At 44.5% G+C, this 18352-nt stretch overlaps 1 protein-coding gene across 2 annotated transcripts; it reads left to right on the top strand.

Moving 5' to 3' along the window:
• The first annotated feature begins 48 nt into the window (after positions 1 to 48).
• Positions 49 to 13135, top strand: LOC311608155 (V-set domain-containing T-cell activation inhibitor 1-like). 2 transcript variants are annotated; one of them, XM_084800482.1, is made up of 5 exons: positions 49 to 98; positions 1458 to 1510; positions 5322 to 5723; positions 7202 to 7486; positions 12276 to 13135. In XM_084800482.1, the coding sequence occupies exons 2-5, from the start codon at positions 1459 to 1461 to the stop codon at positions 12305 to 12307; spliced, it is 771 nt and encodes a 256-aa protein (XP_084656608.1). In that variant the 5' UTR covers positions 49 to 98; position 1458; the 3' UTR covers positions 12308 to 13135. The 2 variants fall into 2 exon arrangements, with proteins under 2 accessions (XP_084656608.1, XP_084656607.1); XM_084800481.1 differs by lacking the exon at positions 49 to 98 and adding an exon at positions 1181 to 1348.
• The last annotated feature ends 5217 nt before the right edge of the window (positions 13136 to 18352 follow it).

The following is an 18352-nucleotide window of genomic DNA, read 5'->3' on the forward strand; positions in this document are numbered from 1 at the left end:
GTCTATGCCAACCGTGTCTGGTCCCTTTATGCTCCTGCTGCCACAGCCACGCTTCATAGACGTCTCTGTGACTTTTCTGCAAACCAGACATCCAGAAGGTATAAGCATTACAGGCAAGACCTGGCTACACGGCAGGAGTTTTCTGGTTTTAGAATAATTTACTCTCGTTAGTAGTGCATTAATCTCTTTTGTTTGCTTGTTTTATTTGGGGGGAGGTTGTTGTTTTACTTTCCTCCCTTTAAACAGTGAAACTTCCTGAAAATCTTAAGCCAGATTAATTTAGTTCTAATAATGAATACTTACCGGACCTAAAATGGTGTGGACTGCTCTGACGGATATTTAAAATATAAGGAGTGTCCAGTCCTGTCCTTGAGCCATCAGCCCAGACAGATATGAGTATAAATAGCCATAAGACAAAGTAGATAAGTTGAAGGCGATTTTAATATTCTGGTCTATTAAAAATTATTTCACATTAAGCCCATGTGACTGTTAGAATTGTTGAAAACATGCTTTATTAAAGGTATACGAGAATTACACCGCAGTTCAAAGGGCGGAGGGACTGCAGAGGAGTGAAAATTATGTTTAACTGGACTTGAAGGGGATCAGAAAGGCCTTGAGTTTCTTCCTTTCCTAATGATGAAAAGCTTTCATATCAGAAAGAGTTGACAAAATTCTATTGAGTTATTAAAAAAAAACATGTATTTTTACAATGTTTTGTTTTGACACTTGGCTATATTTCTTTTCTCTAATAACTACGATAAGCCCTAGTGGCTGTTATCTGTCATATTAACTTAGATCTGGTTTCAAAATATTTTGCTGCATCTTCCATGGAGAGATATTTGACACATAGCTGGTACTTATGATGTATTGTGAGTACCGATGGGGAACAGCGATGGTCTTGCCCCCCACAGAAGAAACAGCGGGAGCAAAGACTTAGGCGAGAAGTCATCTTGCCTTTCTTTGAAATGGAAAGAGAGAAAGAACGTGCGTAGAAATAACTGCCTACAATGTGATTCGTGCAATAAAAGCATGTTTAGTGAAGATGAAGGGGAATGGTTAGCTGCCTGTGAGGTTGGGGAGGACTTCCCGAGGACCGCCTTAAAGATTGGGATGGGGGCACCGAGGTCAGTAACGATGCGGGCAATGGCGGATGTGTCCCTAGTGGCGCGGCAGCCTGATGCTGGAATGTGGCCAAGTGGGAGGCCGGATTCAGTTTGAGCTGTGTCTTCATCTACGTACAAATGCACTTCAGTGTTAGGACCCTTCGAAGTGGCCGAGTGTTGTCACTTAGACGACACTCACACGTGGAATACCGGCTTAGGGAAGCCGGTTTGCTGAGGACGCCTCGGTAGGTCTGGAATGTACCCCGGTGGCGCTGATGAAGGACCACCGCCCGCCCCAAAGGGCCCAGATTTTCTCTTAGCTGAAGGTAATTTCTGCCTTTTTCTTCCTGGCAGGATGGCTTTGCTTTTGGTGTCGGTTAACCTACTTCTACTTCTTTACGGTTCAGGTGAGTCACTTTTCAAAAACCTTGTATTTCTGAAACCATTTTCGAGATGGTGAGGACAGTGCTTTAGAGATTTTATAAATAAATAAATAAATAAATAAATAAAGCTGACCAACCAAGCAAATGATTTAATCACTTCAAATCTCAGTCTTGTTATTTGTTAAATATGAAAAACAAATATTATATCTGCTTTCTAAAACTGGTGAAATGTGTGAGAAGATATAACATGCATTTTGTAAAAAAGATCAATTCTAAAAAAGATCTGTTCTAACGAGAACCCCCTCGTTTGTCCATCTGAAGCCATAGCTGCATGACTAACTTGATCCACACGTTTAGTGTAAGCTTCCCAACAGAAAAGGAAAGGTGCTCACAACCCCCACCTTGAAGTGGCTTCAAGAAGAACCGAGTTTTATAGTATCAGAATGTTTGAAATCAGCCCTGTCCTGAAAAAAATCTGAATAGCCATACAACACAATTTTTAAAAAATTGTTTTTTGTACTCAAGTCTGCAAAAATGCTGGTGCAGATTTTGAAATTGTTAATGTAACTGAGCTAACTGGACGTATATAAGGGAAATTTACAAAAAAGCTTCTGTGCATGGAAACCCTGCAATATTACTACTCCACACAGTGACCAAAAGTCACATCACAGCCCTCAGGGACACGCCCTCTCACAGGACCCCTCAGCAGCTCTCATCTCTGATGGGCAGCAGCACTTTGAGATGAATCAGGAGTTAATGCAAACACTGGTCCACTCAGCGATATTTCTTGGCTCTTTTCACTTGATGACTGACAGGTGTGTGTGTGTGTGTGTGTGTGTGTGTGTGTGTGTGTGTGTAGGTAGGTAGGTAAAGGGGGCAAAGACAAAGTGGGTTTACAGTCACTCATACTAAAAGTGCTACCAAAACCGTTAAAAAGAATTGGCTGGGTGTGGTGGCACACGCAAGCCTTTGATCCCAGCACTTGGGAGGCAGAGGCAAGCGGATCTCTGTGAGTTCAAGGCCAGCCTGGTCTACAAAACCGAGTCCAGGACAGCCAAGGCTACACAGAGAAACCTTGTCTGAAAAACAAAACAAAACAAAACAAACAACAACAACAACAAAAAAGAATGGGGGGGCCGGAGAGATGGCTCAGTGGTTAAGAGCGCTGTTTGCTCTTCAAAGGACCCAGGTTCAATTCCCAGTACCCACATGGCAGCTCACAACTGTTTGTAACCATCTGACACCTTCACACTAATGCACATAAAATAAAATAAAATAAAATAAAATATTCTTTTAAAAAAGAATGGGCGTGGATGCTAACGAGACTGAGGAAGGTGTGTCCGTTAGCTCTAATGGTACATTTTAGAACAATGTTGTCAGCCTGGTATGGCGTGTCAGGTGCTATTAGAGTGTGTTGGGCACTTATTATATCTTTGTACAGATTTCAAAGCATTTTCCTCCTTTTTTTTTTTTTTTTTTTTTTTTTTTTTTAGCTTTTTTGGTGGGTTTTTGTCTCAGGCTTTTAGACCTTAGGGAGTTAAAGACACAATGGCCTAGAAATAACAGCTTGAAAAAGACAAATTTAGACAAGAGTAGGGCATACCAGCTAGAGACTGGTGACATTCGTCCTTAGCCGACCGTGTCTCGAGTGTGGTCCGCTGGCTGAAACTCCGGAGTCTGGCCTGGGAAGCTTTTTCTTCCAAGGCCTTAAATGGCACAGCTATAGCAAGACCTCCTAGGTTGAACCCTGGATGCTAAGACCAATGAGCCCTCAAGGAGTGAAATACGTATTCCTACGAGGGACTCTGAGTGAGTGCGGCTACTTACATCTGTTCTCTTCCTTGTGTCCCTCTGGAAGACGACTGAGCTGTGCCATATTAAAAACAGTCACTAAAATCCCAAGGTGTCTCACAACCACACGGAGCAGGTGGCATCCAATTATACACACAGAAATAAACCCAGGGACCCCCACGTGATGACTAAGGAGTTATTTAGAACTAGAGCTTGGACTTGCAATTTTTCAGAGCGGGACTTTAAAAACTGCTGTTAAAGACAAGCAAACCCATCCTTCTAAGCCTGACATGACTTGTTTGTTCCTTCGTTGTCCCGTCTAGCTTGCCTTTCTTTGTACTCATTCATCCGTCTCCTTGGTAATTGATTTACTTGTCAGCTTTAGAAAGAATGACTGTTGTTAGCTGAGAGAGCATGTTTCAGATGGATGGCTTCGGAAGCAGAGTTCAGAGACTCGGCATAGTCTACCCTCACCCGCAAAGTGAGCTGCGTGTCCCTGAACAACCCACCTCCTGGTATAGTCGGTGTGGTGTGCAGACTGAGGTTCAAGCAAGATAAGAAAGGGCTTACAATATGTTTAGTATATTGTGAACACAGAATAATTGTAAGCTGATATGGTCAGGGCTCTTCCAGCATGCACACACACACACACACACACACACACACACACACACACACACACACACACAATGGGGCTATCAAGAAATCCAGAGGTAAGGCCTGAGACCCAAGAGGAGCCCATGCCTCGCTTCAGGTGCGAAGGCATGAAAAGGATTGTCGAAGCATTACCCAGGCACTCTTGTTACTTGTGGGATAGTCAGCTGGTTTTGTTCTGTTCTGGACTCAGTAAGAATGGGGAGCACTCATATTATGTAAGGCAACTCTTTATTCAAGCCTATCCTTTCAATGATTAATCCAATAAAAAATGTCCTTGCAGACACCTCTGGTAACATTTTACCAAATATCTGAGCAGCTCCAGCCGCTCCTTGGAGCCATGAGTGACTGGGCTGCCTGAGAATCACTTTTGTCTTGATAGTGGTGTTTGATAGAGAATTCTGGTTTGGGGGTTTACTTTATAAGCAGAGAGACAGACAGACAGACAGACAGACAGACACACACACACACACACACACACACACAGAGACAGAGAGAGACAGAGAGAGACAGAGACAGAGAGACAGAGAGAGAGAGAGAGAGAGAGAGAGAGAGAGAGAGAGAGAGAGAGAGAGAGAGCGCGCCACAGAGATAGACACAGAGACACAGAGACTCAGAATGGAAATGGCAAGCAAATTGAAATCTCATCTGTTGCTGGTGGCAGCTTCTGGGTGGGAATAGTTCGGAAACATTCAGCCAGGGGATCTGTTAGCTCTCTTTCAGTTATCACAGCCAGAAAGACTCCCTGAGACAGCCATCAGGCACCTAGTGAGGACTCTGTCCTGGCTAGGAGGTATTTGTGACAGGTGGAGCAGGTTAGCGTACTGTAAGACTTCCACATATAAACCATCTTTCTGCCATTCCAATGTGCCTTCCGGGTTACTGAAGCAGAGCGCAGAGAACATTTCCAAGACCGTTTCGACACTAAGGCTCTGAGAGTGACGCCAGCTCTGTCAGTCAGCTATGCTTACGTAAGGGATGGAAAGGTACCAGTGTGCAGTGCATAGGCAGCTTTCTTTTGCCAGTGAGAATCTGGCAAGTGCAGCTTGGTTTTGGAGCCAACACTGGCAGCGACACAGCTTCCTGACAGGTCCGGTCTTCGAGATCTACTGGGCTGTGTCCTTCCGTGCCTAGCAGAATGCAGGGACAGGCAGAACACACACACACATACACACACACACACACACACACACACACACACACACACACACACACACACTCCAAGCTTCATCTTCCTTGCACATCTTTAGGCTCATTTCTCCAGCCTTCTGGTGACTTTATAAATGACCAGTCCCCTCCAGCAAATCCTTCTCTGTGTCATCTGTTGTTGTTCCTCACTCAGCGCCACGGTCATTGACCTCTACTAACTATTTCTTCTTTGACCTTCCAGTGTCGACAGAAGAGGTGCGGGCCCACCCGTTCACTGATGTGACCCTCGAGTGCGAGTTCTCCTTTATAGAGAGCACGGAAAATCTCGAGTTCTACTGGGAAAGGGAAGACATTATAGAGGAATACGAAGCAGAAGATCGTGAGTTTTACCGCTTTTTCAGATACTACGACTTCTTTCAAGTTTTCACGAAGATGGTTTACCAGTTTTACGACAACGCAGAGCAGCTTGAAGATCAAAACGCCTTATACGAGGGGAGAGTCTCTGTGGACCAGAGTGAAATTTCTGAGGGCGTTCTGTCCCTTCAGCTACGAAATGTGGATTTCTCGGACCAAGCTGTGTACAAGTGCTCAGCTGTCACCCCCAATGGGAGAGGGGAGACTAAAGTCAAGCTGGTAGTTGAAGGTAAGGAGCTTGAATGGACTGGGTTTCAAGTTTGCTCTTGGTTCATAATGACAGGCTTTACATTTCCCTCCTGGTGGTCTCATCTTTTGTTCTAGCTCAAATTACTTCATACTGTAAGAGTAGTGGAGTGTCAATTTAACTTAGCTAAAACCGTTTCTCTGAACAAAAGGTGCTGTGTCTGTACCAGGGTGCATCTCTCCCTAATTTACTATGAAGGAACCGAAGGGCGACTAGAGCTGCACGGGCTGATTGCCAAGTCACACAGTGTAACTGTCCCCCACCCCACACAACAATAGTGCCATAGGAAGACACTGTGGCCAGACACAGCTTAGAGTGAGCGGCCCTGGACTGGGAAGCAGGAGGCTGGAGCTCCAGTTCTGGATGACACTGGGCAACCCACCAGCTTCTCTAAGCTTCCCTTGTTTCACCATTGAAGCCTAGGTTTCGGGCCTGGAGAGACGGCTTCTCGCCTAAGGGCTCTGGTTCCATTCCAAGCACCTGCATGGCTCACAATCATCTGTAACTCCTGTTCCAGAAGACCCAACCACACCCTCTGGCCTCCACGAGCACTGGGTGTATATATGGTACATAGACATATGGGCAGGCAACACACACACACACACACACACACACACACACACACACACACACATACACACACACACTAAAATATTTTAAAAATCTAAAAAATATTTTTCAAAAACATTGATTGGGCTGAATCCATATTCCCCAGGGACCCTTACCCTCCAGTATTGCATGGAAAACTGTTCTTTCTGGTAGAGAGCCAATGTGCTAATGTACTGTGAATCCTGCAAGGCCCACTTCCTCCAGGGTACCAGCTGAAAGAGATGGGAAGGTGGGAAGATTTTTCTTTTTCTTTCTCTCTTCCTCCTCCTCCTCCTCCTCCTCCTTCTTCTTTTTTGTTTCTTTTTTGAGACAGAATCTTTCTATGTAGGCCAGTCTGGCCTTGACCTCACAGCAGTCCCCCTGCCTCAGCCTTCTGAGTAGTGGGGATTATGGGAGCATGCCACATTTATTACTTATCTCCTTTGATTCTCCTATTAAGAACTAAGGAGACCTGAGCCTGCTGACCTTCCGAGGTCAGAAGAGATCTGGTTTATTCTGGGGGGCAGCATGGTCACAGACTCTTCTGAGATTGTCAGTTGGGGCATCTGAGGTCAGTGGAGAGTCTGGAATGAACTCACAGTAAGAAGGAAAGACAACCCCCCCCCAATAAAGACAAAAGCAGCAGTGGAGGGGCTAGATGGCAAGAAGATCCACGTATCCTATTTTTCTCTCACTATGCTTGGGCCAAAATTATAGCTACAGTGAACCTCAGACCATGTTGTCTCTGTCAGGGCTAGTATAAACGCGGAAGGCTTGTGCCTCCTGGGATGAAAACCAAAAAAGGAACTAATTGTTTTATTTTGTTTTTGTCCTTGCTCCGCCCCCCCCCCCCCCAATGACCCCGCAACCAGATTCTGAAGTGCCCCAGGTGAAGTTTGACAAGATTGATGATGAAGATGTGGTGACATGCACATCCAAGGGCTGGTACCTGACACCCAACGTGACCTGGTTGGACCGGGGAGAGAGGGACCTGAGCAACCACAGTACGGTGGAGATCCTAGAGGAGCAGATGAATGGTTTATACAGAGTGTACTCTGTCCTCAGATACCCAGTCAAGTTAAATGAGAAGTATGTCTGCCACATCTCAGAGACGAACGAAAACAACCGGCCCATGAGATCCATCCGGAGGTACCCGAGTAAGTGCAGACCTGCGGGGAAGAGTTCAGCACACAGAAGTTGCCACTCAATATAAGTCACCGTGGAGCAGGCAACTTCTGAGCACTTTGGGGATTTGAGGAATTCCCCAGGAACATGAGCTTGTAGCCTGGGGGTCAGAAAGGGTAGTGAGGTGGAGTCTCTCTGGGTCTGAAAAAAGATTATGCTCCAGGAAATGACAGCCCTTGTCCAGACCGAGGTCTGGGCAGTACTCCTGGTGAGGCTTCTGTTCCTCTGCTAAACACTTGAGCTTCCTGGGGTGACAGGCTGAGCAGTCGCAGCCTCCATTTGTTGGCCACTTACAAGGTGCCTGGAACTTCTCATATGTTACATGGATATGCATGTGTCTGTGTGTGCATGTGTGTTCAGGGGTGCATGTGCATATGCGTGCATGCGAGTATGGAGGCAAGAGGCTGGTGCTAATAGCCCTCCTCCACTTTGTCCGTTTGTTTGAGATAGGGTTTCTCTATGTAGCCCTGGCTGTCCTGGAACTTGCCATATACACCAGGCTGGCCTGGAACGCAGAGATCCACTTGCCTCTGCCTCCTGGGTGCTGAGATTAAAGGTGTGTGACACCACAGCCCGGATCTCCACTTTGGTTTTTGAAGTAGGATTTCTTACTGAATCTGCAGCTCACTGATGAAAGCCTTTGGGGGTGGTAAAGACACCCAGGGCACCTGTCCGTTTGTGTGGAGATAGGGTGCCTGCTCCTTAGAGCTATGTTTCATAGATGAGGGACACAGAGCTCCCACCTCCTTCCCAAAGTCTGGCAAAACAAGAAGAACCAGATAGACTCATACATTTAAATTTCTCACATGAGCTGGCCTTCCCTTCAAAGGGAGAAAGAAGGGCTCACTTATCTCCCAGATGTGTAAGTCTTTCCCGTGCATTTAGAAGAGCCTGGTGTCTGTGAATGTTACAGTGGGCCTCAGGCTCTCTTCAGAGAACAGAAGGGTGCATTATTCATGAGTTGATTTTAAAAATATTCGGTTGTTTGTTTGGTTGGTTGGTTTGTTGTTGTGGTGGTGGTGGGTTTTTGTTTTTGTTTTGTTTGTTTGTTTGTTTTTTGGTTTGGTTTTTCAACACAGGGTTTCTCTCTGTTAGCCTTGGCTGGCCTGGACTTGCTTTGTAGACCAGTCTGGCCTCGAATTCACAGTGATCCACCTGCCTCTGCCTCCAGAGTGCTGGGATTAAAGGCTTGTGCCACCACACCTGGCTAAAAGTACTTTTAAAAAATTCTCCTTAAATTCCAACACTCTTAAAATGTTTTAGAAATACCTAAAAATCCCTCACATTTTACCATTCTTTCCGCCTTCCCATCTGTTTATTTAATGAGGCCTTTGAGATCTGGCATCTGCCTGTTTCCCAGCTCTGTCGCTGCAAGCTCTCAGCACACACACAGCCATTGCTCATTGCTCTGGCCTTACCAATCAATCCCTGTGGCCTTCAGACTGGATTTTTTTTCATGGTGCCATGACTTTGTGCAGACTCTGCTTCTCTTGAAATACCTTTATTTTCGTCTACCTCACAAACTCCTGACCATTTCCCCCAAGACTTGGCTCGAATTCAAAGCCTTTCCCTTATGCTCATTTCTATTTGTTCAATATTTTCTTCATTTGCACATCAAATATTTGTTGTGCTCCAACTCTGTGCCATACCTTCTTTGTAGGTACTAGATACACCCCAGTGGATAAAATGAGTTCTTACACTCTTGAAGCTTTCCTACTGTTAAGTGGGAAAGAAATACACAGTGAACTGCTCATTACAATGTGTTGTATGCAACCATGAAATGCAATACCAGGAAAAACTGCCTGTGCTGCGTGAAGGAAGTTAGAATAGTGGTAACCCTTGGAGTTGGGGTGCAAAGAGATTAGCCGAAAATGAAGAGATTTCTAGGGTGCGGGTAATAGTCCCTACTCATTGGTGTGGGTACGGGTTTTATGGTAGTATTCAGTTTGTAAGAGATTTACATTTATATTGGTGTTAGACACATATACTTTTCTATATGTATTTTTCAGTATAAAGGAAAACATGCATTATATCATATGGTGAATAGCCACATAGAGGAACACAAAATAACGGAGGCAGATTAGAAAGGAGTAGAGAGGGAGAGTGGTAACATTACACTGTCCATAGACAGCCTCAGTCCACACTTAAGTTCCAGCAAAGACTTGCACAGAGATGTGCAAGCCAGGCTCAGAGGCGGGCAGGCAATGGTGGGTTTGAGGGGCAACATGGAGGCCAGAGGTTGGAATGGAAAGAGTTAGTGACAAAGGGTAGGAGTTAAGATAGTAGAGAGATAAGAGGAGGCCAGCATTGTGTGGTTTCTAGTGGGCCTTCGTGAGGAGTTTGGGCTTTCTCATACTGTGGGGAAGATGCAAAGTCACTGGCAGCTTTTGAGCAGAGCAGTGAGGTGATCTGATTTGTACTTTATAAAGATCTTTCCTGTTACTCTTGAGAGTGGACTCAGAGAGGAGAGGGTGGGACCAGTTGGGTTGTCATAGTCCAGGTGAGAGAAGATGGTGCCTTGATCCCAGGTGTTAGGGGTAGATGTGACAGAAGAGATTGGGTTATGTTTGCATTTCCAAAGTTAGAACAACAGAAGTTGTTGAAAGGCTAAATGAAGGATGTGGGGAAAAAGAGGAGCCAGTGCTCACCAAAGCTTTCTCTCAACAAGTGAACAGGGAGATTCATTAATTGTCTAGGAAGTCTTGGGATGTCTTTTGGGGGTGCACTTTTGGCTAGAGAAGCCCATGTGAGCCATTGGAGGCGGGATGCTGAGGAGGTAGTCATATTCTCAACCAAGAGGAAGGAGAAGCAGGAGAAACAGGAGAAGCAGGAGAAGGAGAAGCAGGAGAAGGAGAAACAGGAGAAGCAGGAGAAGAAGGAGAAGCAGGAGAAACAGGAGAAGCAGAAGAAACAAGAGAAGCAGGAGAAGGAGAAGAAGGAGAAGGAGAAGAAGGAGAAACAGGAGAAGCATGAGAAACAGGAGAAGGAGAAGAATCAGACATAAACGCAAAACCTGGGACCTGTGAACGGGATTTCAAATCTTGAGACTAGATGTGCTCACTGTGGAAGTACAATAAATGTAAAAACAGACAAGAAAGTGAATAAAGTCCAGGTCCTGAAGCTTGGGACCTTTTCTCTGTCCTTTACTCACTTTGCAACCTCTGTGGGTGAGGGAGACGGAGGGAACACAGTAAAGGAGGATGAGAAGGCATGGGCAGGGCGAGCAACTGGAAACCAGGAGAATGTCTTCACGTGAAAACCAAGGGAAAAAGCACTTCAGAGAGGGAGGAATGTTTAATTGTGCAGAATACCACTGGGGAGTCAAGAAAGATGAAGATGGAGAACAGGCTGTTTGAGAGGAGATGTTAAATAGGAGTTAAATAGTCACGAGTCACCTCAAGAGTGAGCTTAGGCATGGCAGTGTTGAGAAAGAATAAAACAATCGTTTAGAAGAGGAATAGAACAGTTTTTGTTCTTTGTTTTTTGTTTGTTTGTTTTTTAGCACTACAGGCACTTTTAAATTCACGGTCATTAAATTAAAATGAGGACACTGGGCATTTTTGTGTGTTATTTTACAGTCTTACTTAGTTCTGTGAGTGTAGACTTAACACTGGTAATAGTGCCTGGTCAAGCAGACGTTAGGGTTTTGTCATGCTGCGAAGCTGATGGGGACGGTGGGTGCTCAGTGGTAGTATAATGGCCAGCTGTGGATTTTAAGCTGGGAAAGATGAAGGATGGAAGTGAGGAAAAGACAGACAAAAGTGGTAGGAGGGGTACAGTTGTGCCTTGGTGGTAGAACACATGCCTAGCATTCATGCAGCCCTAGCGTTCAACCCGTAATATCTCCTCAAAAGCGGCAGGGTCATTGGAGTTTAGGTTGAGGTAGCGTTCAAAAAACTAGAGTTGAGGGGGCTTGAGATGGTGAATTGGGAAGACTGAGAAAATGGTTAAAGAAGAAGATGCTCGACATTGAGGAAAGGGAGAGGCCACAGTTATTGCTAATGATGTAATCTAAGTACTAGCCATGGGAGGGTAACTCAAAAAAGATTTAGGCTAAGATCTTAGAAGAGAAGAGCTTAGAAGGCTCATATGGATGGATACGCATAGGATAATGACATGGACACCAAGAATTAAGAAATGGAAAGGTTGCACGAGGAGCAGCTAAGTCAAAGAGTGATGAGAGCTGAAGAGGGACAGCAGAAGGTTGTAACGTTCCAAACTAGACGTTTGTAGAGAGACAGGAAGTGGAATGTTCTAGTCTGCAGTCTTTTCTTGTTTGGGATGATTTCCCCCACCCCCACCCTCCAGAGCATCCTGGAATGTGATGAGAATTGCTGGCCTATGACATCAACTTCCTGTCCCTGTGTCCCAGTCCCACACACCCAGCAGACAAGGGAGGGCTACCCTGAGGCCCTATGTTGCTTTTTTCTCTTTTTATCTCTGAAAGTTGATAGGAAGTACTATTTTTTCCCTTCCTGTTTCCTTTATTTTTCTCTAATTGTTCTCCAAAAATATTGTTAAGTGAATGAATGAATAAACTAGTAAATCAAAATTTCATCTTAGAAATGGACATCAAGTAAGACAAACAGTCTTAGGTAGCTTTAGAGCCCCTTAGAGGGCTACCATTCTCAGAGGGGACAGAGAATTCATAGCTTACAGCTTTTACTTCTTGTGTGCCTCTAAGAATGCATTGGCACTGAACTGCTTCCAATACAAAACTAACGTTTATGTTTTCTCCCCCTCCCCCTTTTTTTTTCCCAGAGAAAAGATTTGGTGACCATGACTACTATTAAAAGATTTGAATGAATCGTCCAGAGAAACTGCTGTGCCTCTAGTCAGCGGAGCACCTGGTTTCTCTTGTTCTTCTTATTCTGGAAACATATTGATCAAAAACTTAAAACAAAACGTACACAAACAAAAAACAAAGACACAGTCACTGCAGAGTGTTACATAGTAGCAGAATTACTTCTTTATCTCTGGTTTTCTCTTTTGTTTTAAGATTTGCTTTATTTAATCTCACTCTTCCAACATGTTAAAATCTGAGTAAAACTCAGAAGTCTTTGGTGAGAAATGAAAGAGGATTAAAATCCTGTGGACTGGGTGTGGTGTGCCTGTCTCGCTGGGGTAGACCTTGGTGTTGCATGACCTGGTGAGTTCTGAGCAGAGGGAATATGCTCTGTGATTCCTGCAGCCAGCTTTTGTTTGGTTTTGGTATTGACGTTAGTTGGGTACTTTGCCAACCAAGAAGAGCTTAAGAAAGAGGTCTCTTCCCCCAAATTATCCTGAGCACACTTATTAACATCGTTTAATGCGTACTGGACAAAGGCTGTGGACTTACCAGACATTCGAAGGTGAGGCTAATGCTCGAGCATTTCTGTTTGTCCAGTGATTTTGTTGTTAATATTTCCTTTGGAGACAGGGTCTCTCTGCATAGCCCTGGCTGTCCTGGGCTTACTTAGTGACCAGGCTGGCCTCGAACTAACTGAGATCTGCTGGCCTCTGCCTCCCCTGAGCGCTGGGCTTACAGGTGTCCGGTGATTTTTATTTTCATTCTTGTAATTAGATCTCTAAGTCTATCCCATCTTTATGCTTTTTGTAATTATATTTTATTTACCACTCTGCTATGGTCTGAATTTTTTTCTCCCCAAATTCGTTCTTTGAAATCTTTACACCAGAAGTAATAGAAATAAGAGGCCGAGTCTCTGGGAAGTAGCTGGATCGTTAACGTGAAGCTTTCATGGGCACCTGAAACTCCAGCTTCAGGTGGATCTGATAGGTATGTTCACATGGATTCACCACACACATACATAAAATTAATAATAAAATGAATCCAGGGGAAGAGAGAGAGAGAGAATGTACTTCTCATGGAAGTCTGGAAACCTGACGTCATTCTTAGAACCCATAAAAAGACAAAAACACACACATACACATACATAGACATACACACATACACACATACATATACACACATACACATACATTGTGCACACTAATAATAGTAATAATAATTATTATTTTATTAAAAATGATGAAACAAAACTCATTACTTTTTTACTAATTTATAAAAGACAAAGAAAGATGCCAGTGATACAGCTCAGCAAGTAAAGGCACTTGCTGCCAAACCTAACAAGCTGAGATTCCCCAGAACCCATATGGTGGAATGACAAAACAGACTTCCCCAAGTTGTCCCCTAACCTCCACATGCACACCGAGAGGCAGGAATCTCCACCATATGTACACAAAAATAAATAACTGTAAAAATATACTTAAACAGTACGAAAATATCATCCCAACTAAATATATCAGGAGTTACAAGAAGAGAGAAAGAGAAGGAAAGGCATTTGTGGAAGATAAAGAATATAGAAAAAGTCAGGCAGGGGTGGCGCACACCTTTAATCCCAGCACTTGGGAAGCAGAGGCAGGTGGCTCTCTGAGTTCGAGGCCAGCCTGGTCTACAGAGTGAGTTCCATCCAGGACAGCCAAGGCTACACAGAGAAACTGTGTCTCAGAAAACAAAAAGAAAAGAACATAGAAAAGCACCTGTAACCTCAACACTTGGGAGGCTGAAACAGGAGAATGGGGAGGTTGGGCCAGCTTGTGCTACATGGTGAGACTGACCCTTAGAAAATAAGTGAGTAAGATGGCTGTCTACCAGCTCTATGTGTGCATCTAGGGAAACAATATCAATGCCGTCGTCTCAGCTCCTTGAAAGGGAGAAATTCTCAGTTTGTGTATCTAAAACTAGGTCTAGGGCCAGGAAAATAAAGTCCCTTTTCTTCTGTAGGCAAAACTTCTTCATACACACTTTATTTTCTTGATACTTTGCACACCTTTCTGGATTAAAAAATAAATGTATTTCTGCTTCACTCACAGCCTTGCCATTCTTATTAGTTGTGGTAATGCGTTCTTTTTATAGAGTCACATACTTTGATATTTCTATTAGTTTTAGTTTTTTTATGTTGTTGTTGTTTGTTTGTTTGTTTGTTCATTTTTTAAATCTGATTACAGCAGGTCAGGTCAGACCTGTGCATCCCAATGCTATGCATCAGGGAGTATTTTCCTCTTTGGTCCTCCCAGGTGCGTTTCATTGGTTTTGCATCAAAGTTGTGTTATTCCATTTGATATGTGGGTGGTGGGTGGTGGGTGATGCTGTGCCAGCTTTGACAGGAAGTCTCAGACTTTCATTTCCCATCTGGGTTCTCTTCGTGTGATGTTCTTAAGTACAAATCCGATTCATTGTGCAATGTTTTCGTGAATGCTTTGCATTCATGACGCCAGGGGGATGTAGGAAAACCACATGTAGAGTTCCCCAAGAGGTTTTTCCTGAGATGCAGGAAGCTGAGACAGGACTAGCTGGAGTTCAAGGGTGGCTTGGGCTATGTAATGAAACTTTGTCTCTAACAACAACAGAGGGATACAGACACTTAGTACTTTGTATCAGGCCTGCCCAATCCACCTCTCTTGCTGCATTTCCAAGGCTGCTGTCTTGTCCCAGCCAGGAATAGAATCTCTAGCATGGGTCCAGATGTCCAGTGCAGCCTAGAGCTCCTAGAACCTTCTATTCAACGGCCAGTGTGTCTACCAGGGCATCTCAAGACAGCTTAGGTTCAACACACCCAAGACTCCCATTACTTCTCTCCCCAGCCAAGTGCTTTATTTTCACAGTCTCACAAAACAGCACCGCAGTCTACCTCCATATCCATTAGTAGCCAAGGCTACCGCCTTAAACTTTTAATTCCAAGGCCCTTATCTTAGTTCAAATCACTATAATTTCTTCTTTCACTTCTGTAGTCTCCTGTCTTAGCTGCTAGGACTTGCCTCTTCCTGTCTATGCTACGTCTGATGTAAAGCTGAATCTGACCACGTCCTCCTCCTCCTCCTCCAACTACTAGCCTCCATTAGTTTTCTGCCGTCCACAAGATACAGGCTGTGCAACTATCTATATCACAAAGCCAACAATGGTTACTGTTTTCTTTGGCAGGTCGCTGTATGCCAAGGCCTCAACAGGCTTGGTTCACTTAGCTTGCACAGCAGGCTCTGAAGAACTGTTGTTCTATGGAAAGGGATAGCTGGCCCCATAAGAAGAGCAGCAAATACCCAGCACATCAGGACTTAAATTTTTCTCTATGCTATATTTCAATTAATTCCTCTAAGAGCCCCCATAAAATACAGATGATTATTATCTCCATTTTACAAACTAGGAGACTTAGGCACATTATTTTGATGTGGTACAATAACTGACTACGGAGTGGAGTCAGACCCAGGTCTGAACCTCTAGCTCTGCTTCCTTCTCCCGCATCTCCACAGCTCCACACATGCTACTCCCTCTGAGTGGACTCTAGGAACATCCTGCTTGTGCAGTGTCCACCTTCTTGTTTGTGGTGGGTTTCTTTCCTTCCATCCTTTGAACCCGTATCACAGTTGGGCCTCAAGTTTGTAATCCTCTTGCCTCATCCTTCCTTGTTCTAGTGCATTGGGGCAAGTAGCAGCAGGGTGAAGACGGGCCCAGTAGCTTCCAGGAGACCACTGGGAGCGTGCCAGTACCAGTGTGCCAGAGTTTAGCTTTTGCAAATCATACTCCCTAATGCAAATGACAGAGTCATCCATGGTTTCTGGTGTAGATAGCAAGTGCTTCGCGTGTCTGGACAAAGTCTAAACCTTACTGCCTTAGAGATTAAAAAAAAAAAATCTGTTTTATAACCAGCCTAAGCCCAAAGAGGGGAAGAAAAATGACACCTGCCGACTAGATAAAGAAATGGGAGGAGCAAAGCCCCACCCACCCCTTGAGTTTAGTGGCTCAAGAAGCCAGCTGCTGGACCCGCTTGCTTTCTTTCCTCAAGACACCACAGTCTTCAACCTCCTCCTTCTTGCAGCTGCCAAGGTCAACAGCTGCCTGCTCTACAGCTCAGGGCTCTGTCCTTCTGACGTGGAGAAGCTGTCCTTGGGTTCATCGCTGTGTTCGTTAATCCATGAAACCAAGGATATGAAAATGAATAGCACTCGGTGTAACCCTGAAGACCTTCAGCGTCCCATCCCCCAGCCCTCCTCGTATCTCCTGAGCACTGAGATGAGAGGCATTCATTCATTCACCAATGTATCCAACCTCAGACTGGTTTAGAAAACTCATCCCTGACTGCTGACTCCACGGCGGCGGCGCTGATTTTGCCTCCCAAGCTGGTCTCTGTGTTACAGTGTGCTCACGCGATAACACGGCGAGCTGACACATTTCCCTAGCACAGGGGGCTGGGTTTGATTGTACGCGTCATCCCAGTTCCTTCCTCTGTGCCTGATACCAGGGACTACAGAAACATTTTCTCAGTTCTCCATTTCCTTCATCTCTTTAGACTTCCCAAGTCCTGTTGGTTAACAATGTATGTATCCACATTTCTCTTCTGCCGATTCAAATGGTTTCTGTGGGCCTAGAGCTCTTCCCAACGTGAGTCCAACGCTCCTCACTCCATCAGAATCATGGTAGGATCCACTTCACGAGAAGCCGAGTGTATAGACACGTAAGGGAGAAGAATTCAGGTTAACACAAAGAGAAGGTGTTTTAAGGACTGGGAACGCGGTAGAGTGAGAAGCACTTAATGCCTCCCCATTCGCTTAATTGTAAATTGTAAGTTGTAAATTCACTTAATTATAAACTTAGAGGTCCAGAGTAAAATCCCAAAGTCTTTACATGGTATTTTAGGGGCCATCCCCTCTGTCTTAACTTCCGTCCTGACCCCATCACTTCTCAGTGTGTGTATCCGCCACTCTCTCCCTCTTTCCTTTGTCCAGACAGAATGACAGTCTTGCTCTCTCAGTTCAGCCATCACCCACCTAATCTCAACTTCCTCTTCTTTACGTTTCTTCCCAATGAGGCCTGCCTTGATCCTATTAGAGTCTGAAACCCAGACGTTTCCTCATCCCAGAGTCAAACCCTCTTATCCTGCTGTCTTATCACTTCCTAACCTATCTACTTTTCTTTCCTGGAATATGAGATCCACAAAGCAGAGATCATCATTCTCCTCCCCACACTGGTCCCTGGTGCATCCTAGCACTTAAAATGAACACTTAGGAAATGCTTAGAATATACGTAAATGGTATTGATCTTGGTCTCCACTTCCTCTCCCTAAAGGACTCACTCCTAATGAGTCACAGAGCAGAACAGATCTTAGGGCAATGAGACTTAGTTCAGATCCTCTCTTGAGCTTCTCACAGTCTATTCTGGAATATTCCCTCGATTGCAATTCTAGATTTAGCTTATACATGTCTCAATTCTGGTAATGACAGCATCACATCATGTTCTGGTTTCTTTCCATAGGGTATTTTCTGTGTTCACTTTGAGGCCTTTTGAGTTCTGTGTTTGTTTTCTCTTCTTCAGCTTCTCCAGTGGCACACATTAACAACAAAGGAAAGATAGTTAAATTGGCTTCTATAGTGATGAAGTTTGGGACAAACACACACACACACACACACACACACACACACACACACACAGAGAGAGAGAGAGAGAGAGAGAGAGAGAGAGAGAGAGAGACAGGGTGAGGAGTCAAAGGAGGTTGAGCAAAGTAGGACAAAAGCTGGTATTAAGGACATGAAGAACTAATTATTACTGACCTAGAAAAAAAAAAGATCAACAAACAACAAAAACATGAGCAAAAGAGTCAGAACCATAGATGCGCAGTCTCTCAAACAGAACGATAAAATCAGTAATACAAAATAAAACCACAGGAAGCCCCATTTTCCTCCACTGGTAACCAAAGAGTTTGAAGGGACAGAGGAGCTGACTTACATAGATATGTACTTCCGGTGGGAATGTATATGCGTAACCTCTTTGAAAACAGTTATAAGCA

Source organism: Acomys minous (genome assembly GCF_964271855.1).
Source record: "Acomys minous genome assembly, chromosome: 11".
Taxonomy (NCBI): Eukaryota; Metazoa; Chordata; class Mammalia; order Rodentia; family Muridae; genus Acomys; species Acomys minous.